The following is a 17,672-nucleotide window of genomic DNA, read 5'->3' as shown; positions in this document are numbered from 1 at the left end:
GTAAGAGTACGTCATCCGACAAAAGAAGTACCAATCTTAGACTATGATCTTGCTCTTCTCTTTCAACCGATGCTTCTCCTTGGTATCACTGTTGGTGTTTCTCTCAGTGTTGTGTTCCCTTACTGGCTCATCACTGTCCTCATCATTATTCTCTTCGTTGGTACTTCTTCGAGATCTTTTTTTAAAGGCATTGAGATGTGGAAGGAAGAGACATTGTTAAAGGTTTAGTTTTGTGACTCTTTCATCATAATATGTTTGAGACTTGGGATAATGAAATTGTTTTATGTGGTTTTGTTTTAAAAACAGAATGAAATGGCGCAGCAGCGAGCTAATATGGTTAACTCCCGGGGAGAACGTGCGTAAAAAGCTTCATACTTATGATTGTCTTTTCTAATGTTTCTTGGTGATCTTAAACTTACCACATTGTTTACTTTCTTGTTGATTCTGTTGTTGCAGTTTTAATCGACACAGACTATGAGCCGCTTTACCCGAGAGAAGAGAAATCAGATCTGGTAAGTTAGGTGAATGCAAGATAATTTTTGAACTTGTTGGCTCTTCAAGACTTGCATAAAGAATCAAGAACTTGTTTACTTGCAGGAAATAATACGCTCCAACCTCAAATGGAAACGGCTTCTAGTTCTGGTTACTGTGTGGTTGGCTTTCTTGCTCATCCAAATTGTCAAGGCAAGTAATCTTCTTCTGAACATTCTCAATAATGTTGATTTTGAGCTCTCATTAATCTAACTCTCGGGTTTATACAGAAGGAAATAAAGGTCTGCAGCACAATATATTGGATACTATTCGTCTTACAGGTAATAATATATCTGTTCCTGATAATCTTTGAATTGTGGTTCGTCTTACAGGTAATGATATATCTGTTCCTGGTAATAATATATCAAGTCCTTTGGAACCATTTTTTCCATTTGTAGTTCCCAGTTGCTTTAGTGGTGTTTGTATTTGAAGCAATGAGATTGTATGGAGATAGCAAAAAGAGGCTTAACAGTGGAAACACTGAATGTATCTGTGAAGCTACGATCGAGTGGACTCCTATGAGTCTAATCTTCTGTGGTCTATGTGGTGTTGTTGGAGGTGTCGTAGGTGGTCTACTCGGATCCGGTGGTGGATTTGTTCTCGGCCCTTTGTTACTTGAGATTGGAGTCATCCCACAGGTATACACACAACCTTATCTATATATGATATAAAACCTAAAAACCGATCATCTTATTTTCTTTAATCATTATCCATTGTTAAAACAACAGGTTGCTAGTGCGACAGCTACCTTTGTGATGATGTTTTCTTCGTCTTTATCCGTAGTTGAGTTCTATCTCTTGAAGAGGTTCCCAATCCCATACGGTAAGATATCTCTTAAACACACACACCGGGAGAAACTTTAAGAGCAAGGAAACTGATGGTTACTAATCTTTGTTTCATTGACAGCAATGTACTTGATGTCGGTATCGATTCTTGCGGGTTTCTGGGGACAATCGTTTATAAGAAAGCTCGTGGCGATCCTGAAAAGAGCGTCAATAATCGTGTTCGTTCTATCAGGAGTCATTTGTGCAAGTGCTCTGACAATGGGAGTGATTGGGATAGAGAAGAGCATAAGGATGATACATAACCATGAATTCATGGGATTCTTGGGATTCTGCAGCAGTCAGTAGTGAAATCTAAAATCTCCTTTGAACAAAAGTTTCCCAAGTGTTCTGCTTTGTTGATTCATTGGACAATTTCGGTTGTCCAGCATTACCATTATTATGAAAACTAGTTATAAGATCAGATTGTTTTTACTTGCACTCCAAGTCATTTGTGCTCTGTTCTTGGTCAATACATAAGTTGACCATCTTCAGAAGTAGAGTGTGTGTGTCTAAATTATTGTCATATCTTTGTATTCAACGTTGTATTATTGCATCTCTGCATGCTTGCGAGACAAACAATAAATAATTGAAAGAAGTCTATTTCTTCTCACATATTCGATGTAACTACTACAAGTAAACATAACGTGTTTTGGTAATATTTCTAATTGGAGGGTGGGTAATAGATATGGACTTTGCTAAAGATTGTCGAATAAACATAGCCATCTTTTTAAACAGTTGACTAAGAAGAAGACATTTTCAGACACGTTTTTTTTTTGTTTTTTTTGGGTTGACAGCAACTTCACACAAATCTAACCACACCCAGGTTGTATATATGGTCATTATTTTGCAGAGTACATCCCACAATATTTATTGAGTTATTATATGTTTTTAACACAATAAATATTGTGGTTCCAAAAGTTTATCAACCACATGATTTAGAGAGATTGCAATGTGCTGAGTCGGATCACCTTGGTCCATTCACCATGGTCCATTCACCATGGTCCATATGTGACCAGTCTATACTTAAAACCATTGAAGCCTTCATGAAATCCTTAAACAAAAAAGAAGAAGTTCTGGAAATTCGGATTTTAAATATGGATGTTCCATCTTCTGATCTTCAAGTTCGAACGTATTGCACAATGACTTTATTGCTTTGGTAGTTTCGAAATGAATTTCACGTTCCCATGTTCAGTGGAATGTGTTTATTTTACTGGAGGCCATAAAAAATTGTTTAATGGGCTTAACAATACTACAAATCTTATTAAATGGGCTACAAGGCCCATTACGTTCATTGAGAAGCTAGGGCTCAGGCGAATTCATCCGCCTTATATACGATCCGTTTATCTAAAGCATAGATTTTTTTAGGGTTTCGAGTGAAAAGAGTAACAAGCGCGGCGGAGCCATGGTTCTCAAGTAATCAATCTCTATCTCTCTCTCTCTCTGTTTTTCGTGCTTTCTCAGCTCTCATAGGCTCACATTATTGCTAATGATCCTTGTGAATCTGAATATGCTACTTTCAAAGATAACCTTTTTTCTAAAATGAGTGTCTTTACGTTAAGATCTGTTTATCTATGTCAGCAATTTGAGATTTTTTTTTCTGGTTTGTGTTCGGAAATAACTAGCTCTTGTTGTTCTGTATAGTTGAACTCGATTGTGTTGGTCTCTAATTGAAATTTGGAGAAATCGTACATTGTTTGTTTGCCTTAATGTGTGCTGTGTTAGTGTGGTTCGATGTAGAAATGTTGAGTTATGTCTCTAATCATTTGACTATAATTGATATGTAGGACTGAGCTTTGCCGATTCAGTGGCCAGAAGATCTACCCTGGAAGGGGAATCAGATTTATCCGATCTGACTCTCAGGTACTTATGGGGTCAATGTGTGTCTCTATGTATCAAGACTCTGTTGCTATGTCTATGCGTATTGATTATATCCACTTCATGATGTTTCATCAGGTGTTTTTGTTCCTTAACTCCAAATGCAAGAGGTACTTCCACAACAAGCTGAAGCCATCTAAGCTTTCATGGACCGCCATGTACAGGAAGCAGCACAAGAAGGTCATAACTCTTCTTTTTTGTTTTTTTTTGGTTTGCTTCTTGTTTTCTAATTTAAGTACTATTGATTGAATTCTGGTTCTTACTCTTGTTTTGTGATATCTTCCAGGACGCAGCGCAAGAGGCTGTGAAGAGAAGGAGACGTGCAACCAAGAAGCCTTACTCAAGGTCCATTGTCGGTGCTACTTTGGAGGTTATTCAGAAGAAGCGAGCAGAGAAACCCGAAGTTCGTGATGCAGCCAGAGAAGCTGCTCTACGGTTTGTTTTCTTTACACGTACAACATTCAATCTTTTGTAACCGTGGAATGTGATTGATTGAAAAGGAATTTGATGTTTTTGCAGTGAGATTAAGGAGAGAATCAAGAAGACAAAGGATGAGAAGAAGGCAAAGAAGGTCGAGTATGCTTCCAAGCAACAGAAGTCTCAAGTGAAGGGCAATATCCCCAAGAGTGCCGCACCCAAGGCTGCTAAGATGGGTGGTGGTGGAGGCAGACGTTGAATGGAGCTATAGAGTAGCCCCACTCATCTCTCTTCACTTATCTCTGTTTCTTGTTTTGACATTTGTTTTGTCACCAATTTTTTTAGTTTTGCACCAGATCTAATATATTGTACTTGAGGTTTTTCTTCACCTTATGAAACTTTTTGTTTGGTATCAGTCCCCTGTGGTTCTTTACTCTTGATATTCAAAAACTGCACTATAGAATTTTCAACTTGGCTCTAGGACACTGTTAGCCTAAATGTGAGGTTTTGATCAAGCATTTAACGAGTTTTAACTTGGCTTTAGAGTTTATGGTAGTGTATTCTTTATAAACCTCGAGAACTCATTTCCATGAAAGTTACTTAAACCAATACCTACTAATACAAAAACAGAGCAAGCCAAGGAAAGTGCAAATACAATTTTGAGCCACTTTGTAACCTAACTTGACCCGGTGCTGCCTCTAGCTGCAGGCTTTTCCCCAGTTTTGCATCTTCTTGTTTGAACCATTCTCTCTTATCATTGATTTCAATTGTATAAGCTGTTGAAACAAAGTGAAAGTAACCCAAGGAAATGTCACTTGAAATGATAAATTTATGAAGTTACTATCGACTGATGAATTAATTACCTCTTCTTGTAGCAATTCCTTTTCTCTAGAGACAACATCGAACTCTTGCCTTAGTGATTCATAGAGATGCTCGAGTTGTTTGTTCTTCCACCTGGCTTTCCTGTTCTGGAACCAAACCGCAATCTGTCTCGGCTGCAGCCCGAGTTCTTTCGACAGCTTCATTTTCCTATCCGGATTCAGCTTTATATCTTCTTGGAAACTTCTCTCAAGAAACTTTAGCTGCTCGCTCGTCATCTTCTTCTTTTTCTTCTGCTGTCCATTGTTATTGTTGCTTTCTTCTCCATAACCACTTTCAACCATTTGTAGAGGGACATGAAGCATACCTTGTTGTGCACCTACCATTGTACCTGAAGAGATACATCTGTTGTCTTGGTTTCCTAGAAATTTAATATAATAGAGAGTGACTTGTAAGAAGTCATATAGTTGAGTAAATGATAAGCATCAATCATATAAATTAGCTCCATTAGGGATGCATATGTACCTGGAAAACGGTCAAGGTTGTAAAAAGGAGAGATGAAGTTGGAGGAAGAAGCGCCATCGATGAAGGAGCTACTCCAATATTCCATCTTCTCTTATTCTTTTTTTTCCCTCTTTTGTCTATTTCTGCGTACACCAATCACTTTCAAGTGACTGCTTTTTAGCCAAATAAAGGAATGAATAGTTTTGGGTTTGATTTGGAACTTGGAGTTAAAAGATGATGTGTATGTTTATTATGCAAATGTTAGTACATGCATGTGCACTATATATATATATATAAGTGAATATGGTTGAAAACCCTAGTGGTTCTGTTTTTAACTAATTGGGTCTCCGTCAAGAGAAATGTGTAATGAAAGCGAAAGGTTTCCCACTTTCTTCCATTTAAGCTTTAACCGGGTAACGATGACTCCAAACAGTGAGAGTACGTAGAATGGGCGGTGCGGAACAAGGAAACAAAGTAAGTAAATTCATGTAGCTTATTTTTTATCGAACAATATAGTCATGTTAAAGAAATTCATTTTGAAACCCAAAATATTTATTAGAAAAAAGTCAAATTTGATTATCAATAATATTTGAATGCATTAAACTCTCAAATCCGACAAATTTAGACAATTTAGTTTAATAAAATTTCCAATTCAAAAATCAATCAAAATAAGTAAATTGGTTTACATCCCTTATTCTACTACTCTTGTTCAATCTCACTTCAAATGTGTAATTTCTAACACATCCACTCTAAGATAATATAGTTCCGGGTCAGTTTTGAACAGAACCCCAATCTAAAAACAGCAACATACCGGTGATATATATAAAGTGGTGTTCAATAACTAAGGTGTTTCCTATAATAATACGTGACTAATTTAATGTCGATATTAGTGTATATGAAGAAGTAGTGAGTGGAGAAAGTAACAGTATGATATAGAGGTGAAAAAGAAAAGAGAGAATGGTCCAGATTCTACTTTTTATACAAATGGCGATCACTCTCTCTACCTTAATCAACCACCAATCTGACATTGTATCAATTCAAACTTCTACTCTCAATCTATAACATATATAGCCTCCAGCTTTCATCTCTTTGTATGTATTTGTTATAAAGTCCCCACAATCTATAACACAGCCTCCAGTTTTCATCTCTTTGTATGTATTTGTTATAAAGTCCCCACAATCTTTATTTAACACTGTGGAGCTGCAGGGTGCTACTCGAACAGATAGATATCAGAAGGTCCAGTTCTGATCCTGACAAAATTTGGGAGTACAGTACACTAGTGAAAATAGTATCATCATATCGATGTACGAGTTTTTTTTGTATTGATCCGGTGATAAAGTATACAGTTGTTAGAAATGGGATGATGCAACGAATTTTGAAGAAATATTGTTGAATTCTTATATCGAATATATATGTATATGGTTGGATAAAGCTGAAATTTCTAGCACAAGTTACGTTTCCCCAAATCAATTTCTACGGTAGAAAAACGTTATAATTAGATAAACATGTTGTATTTTTAATCAGGTTATTTTCTTTATGAAGCATGTGATATTGACGGGAAAAAGAAAAAGAGTGGCAAGACACAAGTCATGCCATTAGTGAAAATAAAACATTAGTATAAACCTTTATGAAAGTGAACAAAAAACATAACCCTCAAGTAATTTGGTTAAACTTTTAGTTTGGTTCGTTTCACATATCTTTATGAAAGTGAACAAAAATCCTACCAATGCTAGCAAAATTAAAGTTAGCTCATTTAAGAAGACAAAAATTGTTATAATATCGGATCGAAGATATTTTTGATCATCAATGTTGGATATATAGTTACTATGATTAAAGTTACTTTTAAAAAGAATAATTTTACCATCATGCACATGATGGATAATCAAAGATGCCAAAGAGATGTAGTTATTATCTGCTGGCCTATAACTAAAGTCTGTCAAAACTTAAAATCTATTGAAAACTCAACACTTTGGGATCGAGATACTTAATTATTGTTGTCACGTACATTTCCAATTGTAATTGAGAGAGTGTAGTAGAAGTAATAATTAAAATGGGAGAGTAAATACTAGTTCTAAATAGTAAAAAGTAGAAATGATAATAAACTAAAGGAGGACCAATATTACAGAGAAATAAAAGCTCAAGAGAGAGTGTTTATGTCATTTACAGAAGAATTTCGTATAAAGAAGAGTCAGTCTCATTAGAATTATTTCTTACTTTTTCAAGTTAACTTTATATATTCTTGACACAGATACCCTGTTAGTTAAAAACCAAAACCAACGGTTAATGATTCCAGTATAAACGTACTTGCTATGTTTCCAGTATAAACGTACTAAGTACTAGCTATGCATAAGAGCATGGTGAAATATATAAAGCTTTTGTTTTCTAGACAAATTTGACGATCAACTTTTGCCTACTTTGGACTGTTAAGTGCCAGAGAAGACAGAACCTGACTTTTTCTTTTGCCATTTTTACATTTTTGTTTTTTTTCTTTTGGGTAAAAGTTAAGTCGAAATTGTCAGCTTGTCTCCTCCATCTTGAAAACAAAAAATCAAAATTCATTCAATAGGAAATAGACTTTCGAATAGCAAAATACACGATTTAACAATTAACTCTAGTGGTCCTTTCCAAAGAAGGGATGGTCCTTACAATTGAACAAGACCCTCTTTATCTTTCAAGTTAGAATAGTTAGAGCCTATCTATTACAACGTGTACAGTATTATATAACAAAGGTTTTACACCAAAGTAAAAGATAATTTGAAAACAATCACGATTTCTCGATTTAAATCTGGAACAAACGGAGTTATAAACAATAACTCGATCAATTCACAATGTTATACCTAATTCAAGACCCCAGATCAAGAAGAAAAACAGTTTTACATTCAAAAGCATGTAGTATATGCAAAAGTGTGATGTACAATTCCTTCTTTCTAACTATTTATTTCACAGCAGCTTTCCTTTTCTTGCGTCGCTTCACCTCGATCGGGATAATGAATACCGAATCCACACAGATTCCACCTTTCGAATGTGTGCAATCAATCTGTTTCATCGACCATCGGACTTCAGTTGATGTTTCCGAGCAACCAACAACAAATTCTCCAACCTTATACTCTCTCCAGTATCCTCTGTGTTCCCCACCTATTTCCTTATCAGCCAAATAATACTCACACGACGCCTCTTGCCCGTCTGAAGTTGAAAGCGAAAACCGAACAGGCTTCAACTCCCAACCGTGTGTGTGTTCGAAATGGCAAACACGTCTTCCCAACCTTTTCGAGAATCTCCCAAGGTGTATTTTGAATGATAGACAGTATACACCAGGAGGAAGATTAAAACTCACCATCCCATCTACTTCAAACCACCAGATCTGCTGTAAGTAGGCTACAACATGGAACCTGTCAATGAATGTAGTGTTTGCTCAGTGACCCCGCAGACACTTTTTTTTTTTAATGTTTTTCCAGTCTAACATAAACAACCTTCATCATTTGTATTCAACTTTCTAATGGAAATTCATATCCTCTGTTGCAGAAACTTGATATTGTCATTAGCTGCCTAACCATTCTGCAAGTCTTGATAGACCATAACAATAAGTATTATTGGAAACCTAAAAGCTAGCTGAATCACATACATATTGATAGACCACTCATCAAAACTGTAACGCTCAAGCAAACTTTCAAACAAGTTCTAAACCTAGAAGAAACTGAGAGAACTAAGGATCAAACAGTTGACAAAACTCAGGATCAAATAACCAAGTATTGCAATGCCCCTTTGATTAATCTAATAGCTGAACCTTGTAAAGTTCAATGTACCTTGATTCATCAGTTGCAATCCAATTCCAATATCTGCGGTCTTCAATTCCAGTAATAGCCATTCCTCTAGCCGAAATCGCCATACAAACCCGTCCTGTCAATTTATCAATCCACACTTCCTGCAGCCAATTTATCATCAACACAAGACATTGTCATCAGATTATAACCTTAGAGATAGCTTCACAATTCCCAATTCCAATCCACAAACACAAAACACACAAGAAAAGCCCTAATTTCCCAATTCCCAAATCAATCAAAGGGCAAAGTTGAACAAACAAACCTTATTACCATCGTCGAAAGGGATAGGACGAGAGAGCAAAGCGAAAATATCCTTCTTAGAGAGACTCTGATACCTCTCCGGAGGCAACAGAACAAGCAAATCATGGTAATTACTTGGCAGCTTCTTCTCCCACACAGAATCAGACGAAGCCGCGCCACGAAATGCTCGATTCAAACGAGCCAGATTGCAAATCTCCGGCGGAGTTAGGTGAAGAATCACGCAAGCAACGCAGCTCTCAGGTATATCGCCGAGACTCGGTCCGGTTGCTAAACCATTACTGTCACCGTTGAGGTTCGAAAAAGACGACCCCATGAGCCCCTATCTAAAAAAAAAAACCTCGCTCGCCCTAGAAACGGAGAATAAAGAAGTGATGATGATGATGATGCTCGAGAGCCATAGCGATGGCGAAGAAGTGTGAGTTCTGTTCTTATCTCATGTCGTCGATCTCTCTGGTGATGCTTTGATTTTTCCGGGGATGAGAGGAAGGTGAAAAAGGGTGACGTGGGAGGAGACGAGGATCAACGGCTGACACGTCGCAAGTCCGATGACGAAAGAGTGTGTAAATATATAATTACGGCTTACCTAAAATGATTAGTACTAATCTACTAACAAGATAACAAACCGACCATTACTTAAATTACATAAAATTTTGAAAATAACAATAAAAAGTATGAAAAGGCCGACCAAAATGTCAAAAGAAATGGGCCAGGCTATTAAATGGAAACAAAAAAGAATAGGCACGCCCGGTGGGACTCGAACCCACAATCGTTTGATTAGAAGTCAAACGCCTTATCCATTAGGCCACGGGCGCTTTTGTTCTTTACCTACTATAAATAAATACTTTGTTTTTTTTTTGGATCAAAACCAAAAATAAAGACTTTAAAATTCTAGATTTGGATGTAATGTATGATCAGTGTTACACATACTTATAGAAACAAAACAAAAAACTAATCATTTCAACGATTCTAATCTGATTGTGATGTCACATTTGAAAAATAATGATTTTTAAGTATTCAAATAAGAAAAATGTCAAAAGTACTAATATGTAGTCTCAGGCTCTCAGCTACTTACTTTTTTTTAATAACCTTACCAAACGATTAAAATGTCAAAACTCAAAAACAAAAAAAAATTAGTCCTATCAAACTTTTGACTTATTAATTGTCATTTTGTGTCTTATTACATATTTTTCGTATGAAGTCTTATTCTGCCTAACAACAAGACGGCATAAATGTCCTAAAAAAACTTTTTTAAGGATCAACCTACCTACACTCACTCACTTCCCCTATACATATCTCTATCACTTCAACTGTCTAAAGAAAACATTTAAAGTGTGTATTATCTCCACAGCCACATATATATAAGATGTCGTGTGTTTTCTGGATTGTTTTTGTGATAAGTCCAACACTACTATCATTATTCCAAATTTTGCAGTAAATGATTGTGAATAATGCAGGTTTTTGTGTCTAGCTTTGAACCACTCAATTCCAAAGGAAATATCTCCGGTTCACCTCATTGTTTGAAACTGTTCAACAACTTGTCCTTTCTAAAACCTTTTAAATATCTATCTGCCACTTCTTATTTTCACACCATAGTCTTTTCTGATCGATTGTAACCGACTATCTGTTATTAACTTATTATAAAGAGAAAGGCTCTTTTTAGCTCCAGAAACACAATAACAATTTAAAAATAATGAACTCAAAGAACCGCATAAACAATGTCGGAGAAGATGTTGATGATATCGAAATCCCTGACACTGCTCATCAGATTAGCAGCGGTGTGTAATTCGTGTTTCCCCCTCTTTTTGGTTTATTATTTTATTTTTGGAATGTTTTTTTTCCTTTTTCTTTTTGGTTTCAATGTTAAGCATGCGATAAAAATGTTGTTATATATATCTCTCTACCCCTGAAAACGTTTTACAACCATAAGACTAGGGAGGCAAAACTCTGCTTTCTACTGCATATATATGGTCGCATAATGGGAGAAGCTAAGTAGTATGTTTCTTGTAATGTACAGATTCATGGTTCCAGGCAGCGTTCGTTCTGACAACAAGTGTAAACAGCGCATACGTGTTGGGATATTCAGGAACAGTCATGGTTCCTTTAGGATGGATTGGTGGTGTGCTTGGTCTTATTCTTGCTACTGCGATCTCACTCTATGCAAACACTCTCATAGCAAAGCTTCATGAGTTTGGTGGCAAAAGACACATTCGTTATAGAGACCTTGCAGGGTTCATTTACGGTAGAAAGACTTATCGTCTAACATGGATGTTGCAATATGTCAATCTTTTCATGATTAATTGTGGATTCATCATTCTAGCTGGTTCGGCCTTAAAGGTAGTAAACATTTTTGTTTCTTGATTCTTAATTCTCGTGAGACAAAGTTAGTTATATTGGGGGTGTGTTCTGTTTTCCTTGCAGGCTGTTTATGTGCTTTTCAGGGATGATCATGCCATGAAACTACCTCATTTTATAGCCATTGCTGGTCTGATTTGTGCGGTTTTTGCTATTGGTATTCCTCATTTATCAGCTCTTGGGATCTGGCTTGCGGTTTCGACCTTCCTCAGCCTCATCTATATCGTTGTAGCAATTGTGCTATCGGTTAAAGATGGTATGATGATCAGGCTTCAATGACTACTATAAGGTTATATATGGAGTTTATAGCTAATGAGATTCTTCCCTTTTTGTTTTTGTTTTTTTTTTTGCTAGGAGTCAAAGCACCTTCAAGAGATTACGAGATACAAGGATCACTTTTTACCATCACTGGAGCAGCCGCAGCACTAGTTTTCGTATTCAACACTGGGCTGCTTCCAGAAAATTCAGGTGAAGTTTACTTATGTGCATTTAGATATGCAGGTTTAATCTTACTTAAAATGTTTAAACTTACTTCAAAATTATGATTTTGTTACAAGCATTTCACATGTAAACGCAAACGCATAAATGATCCTGTTTATTGACACTTCTTTTTCCCTCAATGATAGGCAACAGTAAAGCAACCGGTTGTGAAAAACATGATGAAGGCCCTATACTTTCAATTCACGGTGGGTCGTTTACCGATTTTCATGGTTGTATTCGTCGGATATTGGGCTTACGGATCCTCAACCTCGGCATATCTACTAAACAACGTTAATGGCCCAGTTTGGGTCAAAGCCCTTGCCAACATCTCTGCTATTCTTCAATCCGTTATCTCTTTGCACGTAAGTTTCTCTTCGAGAGAACAACTTATTAACCAGAATTGTGACCCAATCCGTTCTTACTCAGTTCTTGTTGTAGATTTTTGCAAGCCCAACGTATGAGTACATGGATACAAAGTTTGGAATCAAAGGAAACCCACTGGCTTTAAAGAACTTGTTGTTTAGGATCATGACAAGAGGCGTGTACATAGCGGTTAGCACGCTTCTGTCAGCGCTCTTACCGTTCCTTGGGGACTTCATGAGCCTCACGGGTGCAGTGAGCACATTCCCTCTCACATTCATTCTAGCCAACCACATGTACTATAAGGCTAAGAACAATAAGCTCAATCCTTTGCAAAAGCTATGGCACTGGCTCAACGTTGTCTTCTTCAGTTTGATGTCTATTGCTGCTGCCATTGCAGCTCTTAGGCTCATTGCCCTTGACTCCAAGAACTTTCACGTTTTTGCAGATTTGTAACTTCATCATGAAAGTTATAATTGCATATAGTCATCGTATTTCATTCTTATCAATAAAATGAAAATGATCGATGTAGTTGCTTATAATTTTTGAAGGTTTTAAAGTTTCAACCTTTAAACACACACAAAATTCAGTATTTGATTGGGTATGCAAAGCTAGCAATTGCAATTTGATAAATGATCGTGAGGTGATAATTCAGATTTTTAGGTACTCAATGTTGCTATAAGAATGAATATAGAACTATACTTACTAAGGAATGTAGAGATTATGCATAGAGTGGGAAGTGGTTTACAGCATAACTTGGAAACATCAATCTCCTAAATACAAAATCAAAAGTCCAGGAGATATATATTTTCACTCCGATATCTAAGCATATCACCGGCGAAACAAGAATCGCAAGTATTTTCTTGGAAAGCACCAAGAGTTTTAGTGAAGGAAAGAAAATTGATTAGTAACAAAAAAAATAAAAGACAGACGAGACTCACTTCTGACTCCGCTTCTTCTAATCCTCTAGCTCGATGATTTTGACCACAGACGCATCCCCCACTTTCTGACAGACCACAACTCTGTCATGTGACTTGATCACTCCGGCTTGCTTCCCATGGTCTAGAGCCACTTTCAGAACTGACTCATTTGTTGCACTTGTTGATTCCGCCTGAACAAAGGATTTCACAATACATTAGAGAAGATACGGTTTCAATCCCGGCTAGAGTTTTACAATTGCAACGACAACACTAAATTTGCAAGATTCTTATTGCAATGAATCAAATTATTTGCAATAGAGACTTACAGGGTGACGAGGGTCAGCAAGCATGGGGAAGAGACCTCGGACAATAAGTGACTGCCTTGCCTGAGACAACAAGATACACAAACACAACGTTATGTTTGAGCAGTAATCAAAATTTTGTCATATATGACAATGGTTTTACACGTGTAACTTTTTAAAAAAAATCTGCAATATGCTATTCCCTTTGAAAATCAATGTGGACAATTGATAAATAGGATATGCAAGTATAATTCAAGTAACAACTGTAATCACTGAATCTTGAATTTCAGCAAGTTGCATTACAAAAATCCCAGTTCTTTTTCCAAATTCACACAATCAGAGTGAACTTTACCTCAAAGGCTCCGCTAAAGCTCCACTTCAGCTGATTTGTTGTAAGCCGGGGAATGACAACAGAGAGAACGGGCATAGTTGGCCTGTATTTGGCAATCAACCTTCATAGAGATGGAAGAAATATTAAGTAACAGCTACAAAGCATTGAAATGAAGGCATAGTTTAAACTGGAAGGAATGGTGTGAACCTTGCTGCTCTTCCAGACGAGGTAAAGCATATAATTACAGATGCCTTAACCTTGATGGCTGCCCGTACCTGATATCAAGCAGAAATTAAGCCTCTCAATTAGAAATGATGACTGAAATAAACAACATGCAGGGAAAATTCTCAGCTTTTGTAGGTGACGCAGAAAAGAGACTTACAGCAGAAGAAGCAATAGATTCCAAGTGGGACATTGGTTCTCCAACATACTTGACAGTCTTTTTGAAGAACAGATCTTGGTTGAAAACCTTCTCTGCCTGTAAACAAGTACATAAAAGCATAAGAGAAAAGCAGATGACAAATCATAGCTCAGATGATTGAGATGCTAAGAAGGCAGTGGAAAAAATAATACCATAGAACTAGAAAATAAAGCGTACCTCACAACAGATTCTACCAACAGTTGATATGGTTTCCACTGGGTACAATCCACGAAGGGTCTCAGCACCAAGAAGAATTGCATCACTTCCTGCGGACAGTGAAAAGGAAGAAACCCTCTTCAATTTATGACCAAAACTATGATCCAGATATACAACATACATATTTCGGGGATTAAACATACCATCCAAAACAGCATTAGCAACATCAGTTGCCTCTGCACGAGTTGGCCGCAGATTGTCTGTCATACTGTCTACAACACGAGTGAGAACGGCTGGCTTTCCAGCCATGTTACACTTGTAAAGAGCAGCCTTTTGGAACAAAAACACCTGCGAGTTTTAGGGTCAACTTAGTACGTCGCTCCAAAATATCACGAATACTTATAAATTCTAATGAGACAACCACAAATCTAATTAGAAAATGTGTGGACTTTGGACTCAAACAAATTAATTTGAGTGACAGTCAACATACCTTTTCCGGAGGTAGATCGATACCCAAATTCCCACGAGAAAGAATAATGCCATCTGCTTCTTGTAGAATTTCATCAAAGTGGGTTAATCCCTAAAATCAAAGACACATATATATATTAACAGCACCATCCCCATTTCCAATGAAGGAAAAGTTACAGAAGGAAATATGTAAAGAAAAAATGAATGCAATTAACTTACCTCTTCATTCTCAATCTTCGCAAATATTTGTGTTTGAGAGAGGTCACCCAAACTGTTAAGCAACTCACGGGCCTGTGTTGTGGCAGAAAAAGTGATAATTCAAGTGTATCAGAAGCCCGGAATCAGTAGTAAGTAAAGAAAGGAGTCACATTAAGGCAGTATGAAAAAAAACTGTTGTGAAAAGAAAATGGACCTGGCGAACGTCTTCTGCATGTCGACAATAAGATAATGAGAGAAAATCGATCTTATTCTGAACTCCCCATGTACTTATAACCTAGAAAAGAATCAGAACAGAAAAAAAAAACTAGTAAAAACACTCCAACAGATAAGCTAGGATATTATGAAAGACAGAGCAAAGTGGTCATTGAGATATGTAAAATTATAAGCAACACTAACCTCCTTATCCTTCTCAGTGAGGGTTGGCATATCAATGTGAACTTGAGAGACATGCAATGTGAACAACGGACCACCCAGAGTAGCAGCATTTCTTGACACACAAACGACATCATCTCCTTTTACTTCTTCAACCTGAAGGTTTGTTTAAATGGTTAAATCTTCTCACAACACAACCATTTCTAAGTCTAAAAATCAAATTTCAGAGAACACCGTAGAGTAATTCCATAAGCAAACTATTTTTATACCTCAAGCCAAACTGAAGTTGTTTCACTACCAGTGAAGAGGTACTGTCCAACAAAGATAGTGTCTCCACGCTTAACTGACTGAACAAATCAAACAAATAAAAATCCATCAAACCCCTATATAGAAAAGCCAATTATCACCTCCTCCAAAAAAAACTATACAGTAAAGGTTATATAACGAACCTTCGCTAGCCCATTAAAATTGATGGGAAGGACTTCAGAGGAAGCTTCTTGATCTTGACTGGGAGTCAAAGTAACAAGGCCATCAGCTTTAAGAGAAATAGCTTTCTCAGTCTTGTTAATAACTTGCAACTCAGGTCCCACAGTGTCTAGCATAACCTAGCAATCCATAAGATTATAGCATTTTACCAACTAATCGAGTTGCCAAATCCAAAGAATCAACTAAGAGCAAAAAAAAAAACCAGAGAAAAAGAGAATAACATACAGCACAAAGCTTCTTAGTGCTCTTGACAGCAATCTTCAGATTCTCCAACGTCTCTTGGTGATAGTCTGCATCACACCATGAGAAATCGAATCGAGCCACTGCCAAAACAAAGAACCAACACACATCAATAACCAGTGAGAGAGAACCCCAAAAAAAGCAAATCAAGTCTCATAAACAAAGTGATGGTAGTCGCTATTTACCGGACATTCCAGCTTTGAGACAACCAGCAATCACCTCGACGGATCGTGACTTGGGACCTAGAGTCCCAACAATCTTAGTCAAAGCCGGGAAGAAACTCTGCGAAAAACAGCCAATCAAGCAGATCAAAAAACCTAATCTCATACTATTCACTACTTCAGATAGATGATATAAAAAAACCTCGCAACAGATCCAAAAGCGTACTTAGGAAATCAAAAACAATCACAGAATGAGAAAAATAAAATAGCTCACTGATTTGGAAGGCTCCAGGATTGAAGTCATCCTGATCGGTTCCTCGAGAAGGAGATGACTCGAATGCATAGCTGCTGATCGGAATTCGTAGATCTCAGGCGACGGTATACGGTGACGGTTGAGAGACGGAGAGGAATCTGGGAGTGGAGAAGAGGCGGAGAAAAGTGTGCGCGATTGGGTATTATTTGATACGGTTGACCGGCGAATATGCCTCCAAATACGACGCAGTTTTCGTTTAAATAGCACACAATAAAAACAAATTGTTGAAAAACAAGCCATCAACTTTAGTTTCATTAATTTTACCCCCCCAAAACATTTCACTATCTAATGCAAACTTTTTTTTTGCTAAGAATGTAAATATTCATTTCACAATGAAAATGTAGGTTACACAATTAAGGGTAACTAAATCATAGTCCCATGCCAAAAAAAAAAAAAAAAACATGAAAGCATACAACATTCTTGAACTAAATCATCAATTCTCGTTAAAGAAGACCATTTGGGACAAGATAGGAAGAATCCCTAAAGTGAGCTAGAAAATCTAATGCAAACTTATCCTCTATTTGTTTTTTTTATAATACACTGATTATTTTTATTTTGGTAATTTGTAGAATCCTTGAATAATAAAAGTTTTATATGAATTCAACAGTCAATACAAGAGAAAAAAATTACCATAAAAATAGTAGTATATTCAAATAAATCATTCACTCTTTCTATAAATATAAATATAATCTTAAAATCTTTTATGCATCTAACATGATTTTGGATACTAAGTATTTTTATTATATTTTTTAAAAATAGTGAAAAACTTGGAAAAAGTCTAAAAGTAGAAGGACTGGATTTAGAAATTAGGTGATTTTAATGATCATCTAGAAATGGGATCTACAAATGTCAATGAGCTCACAACGACGGTCTCAGTGGTACACGTGGTAGCAGCAAATGGGGAGCAACGTAGCTGGTTTCGTATTCTTCCCCAAGTTTATTTTTTCGTGGGGAAGGGGTCAAATTTGCCTCACGCGCCAGAGGGTTTTTCAGTTACGAGACGTCGCACTAATCAAATTAAATACCATTAAACTTGCCT

At 36.7% G+C, this 17,672-nt stretch overlaps 6 protein-coding genes and 1 non-coding gene across 7 annotated transcripts in view; 3 read left to right on the top strand and 4 right to left on the bottom strand.

Annotated features, from left to right (window-relative positions):
• Positions 1-1,955, top strand: part of LOC104792440 — a 3,161-nt gene extending 1,206 nt beyond the window's left edge. The window contains exons 3-10 of the mRNA XM_010518585.2: positions 1-222; positions 307-355; positions 457-512; positions 598-684; positions 762-812; positions 930-1,169; positions 1,260-1,353; positions 1,438-1,955. The exon at positions 1-222 is cut by the window's left edge and continues 3 nt beyond it. Coding sequence (XP_010516887.1) covers positions 1-222; positions 307-355; positions 457-512; positions 598-684; positions 762-812; positions 930-1,169; positions 1,260-1,353; positions 1,438-1,661 — 1,023 coding nt within the window. The 3' untranslated portion in view covers positions 1,662-1,955. The remainder of the gene's footprint in view (positions 223-306; positions 356-456; positions 513-597; positions 685-761; positions 813-929; positions 1,170-1,259; positions 1,354-1,437) is intronic.
• LOC104792439 (60S ribosomal protein L24-1) lies at positions 2,690-4,062 on the top strand. The gene is made up of 5 exons (XM_010518584.1): positions 2,690-2,768; positions 3,140-3,215; positions 3,309-3,410; positions 3,517-3,665; positions 3,750-4,062. Exons 1-5 carry the CDS (start codon positions 2,758-2,760, stop codon positions 3,904-3,906), a joined length of 495 nt encoding a protein of 164 aa, XP_010516886.1. The 5' UTR covers positions 2,690-2,757; the 3' UTR covers positions 3,907-4,062.
• On the bottom strand, positions 4,346-5,076 carry LOC104792438 (homeobox-leucine zipper protein ATHB-22-like). The gene is made up of 3 exons (XM_010518583.2): positions 4,992-5,076; positions 4,511-4,887; positions 4,346-4,423 (listed from the first exon to the last, which is right to left on the bottom strand). The coding sequence occupies exons 1-3, from the start codon at positions 5,074-5,076 to the stop codon at positions 4,346-4,348; spliced, it is 540 nt and encodes a 179-aa protein (XP_010516885.1).
• Positions 7,668-9,636, bottom strand: LOC104792436 (F-box protein PP2-A15-like). The gene is made up of 3 exons (XM_010518582.2): positions 9,054-9,636; positions 8,774-8,892; positions 7,668-8,359 (listed from the first exon to the last, which is right to left on the bottom strand). Exons 1-3 carry the CDS (start codon positions 9,363-9,365, stop codon positions 7,906-7,908), a joined length of 885 nt encoding a protein of 294 aa, XP_010516884.1. The 5' UTR covers positions 9,366-9,636; the 3' UTR covers positions 7,668-7,905.
• Positions 9,792-9,864, bottom strand: TRNAR-UCU. The gene has a single exon. It is a non-coding gene; the product is annotated as a tRNA-Arg (tRNA).
• On the top strand, positions 10,653-13,156 carry LOC104792434 (proline transporter 3-like). The gene is made up of 6 exons (XM_010518580.2): positions 10,653-10,827; positions 11,067-11,386; positions 11,471-11,660; positions 11,759-11,877; positions 12,031-12,246; positions 12,323-13,156. The coding sequence occupies exons 1-6, from the start codon at positions 10,743-10,745 to the stop codon at positions 12,698-12,700; spliced, it is 1,308 nt and encodes a 435-aa protein (XP_010516882.1). The 5' UTR covers positions 10,653-10,742; the 3' UTR covers positions 12,701-13,156.
• On the bottom strand, positions 12,951-16,821 carry LOC104792435 (pyruvate kinase 1, cytosolic). The gene is made up of 16 exons (XM_010518581.1): positions 16,595-16,821; positions 16,345-16,441; positions 16,145-16,242; positions 15,883-16,038; positions 15,703-15,780; positions 15,458-15,589; positions 15,255-15,335; positions 15,062-15,133; positions 14,865-14,954; positions 14,578-14,722; positions 14,396-14,484; positions 14,180-14,275; positions 14,005-14,072; positions 13,819-13,918; positions 13,491-13,550; positions 12,951-13,355 (listed from the first exon to the last, which is right to left on the bottom strand). The coding sequence occupies exons 1-16, from the start codon at positions 16,661-16,663 to the stop codon at positions 13,203-13,205; spliced, it is 1,584 nt and encodes a 527-aa protein (XP_010516883.1). The 5' UTR covers positions 16,664-16,821; the 3' UTR covers positions 12,951-13,202.

Source organism: Camelina sativa, chromosome 6 (genome assembly GCF_000633955.1).
Source record: "Camelina sativa cultivar DH55 chromosome 6, Cs, whole genome shotgun sequence".
Taxonomy (NCBI): domain Eukaryota; kingdom Viridiplantae; phylum Streptophyta; class Magnoliopsida; order Brassicales; family Brassicaceae; genus Camelina; species Camelina sativa.
This window is presented reverse-complemented; position numbering and strand designations above follow the sequence as displayed.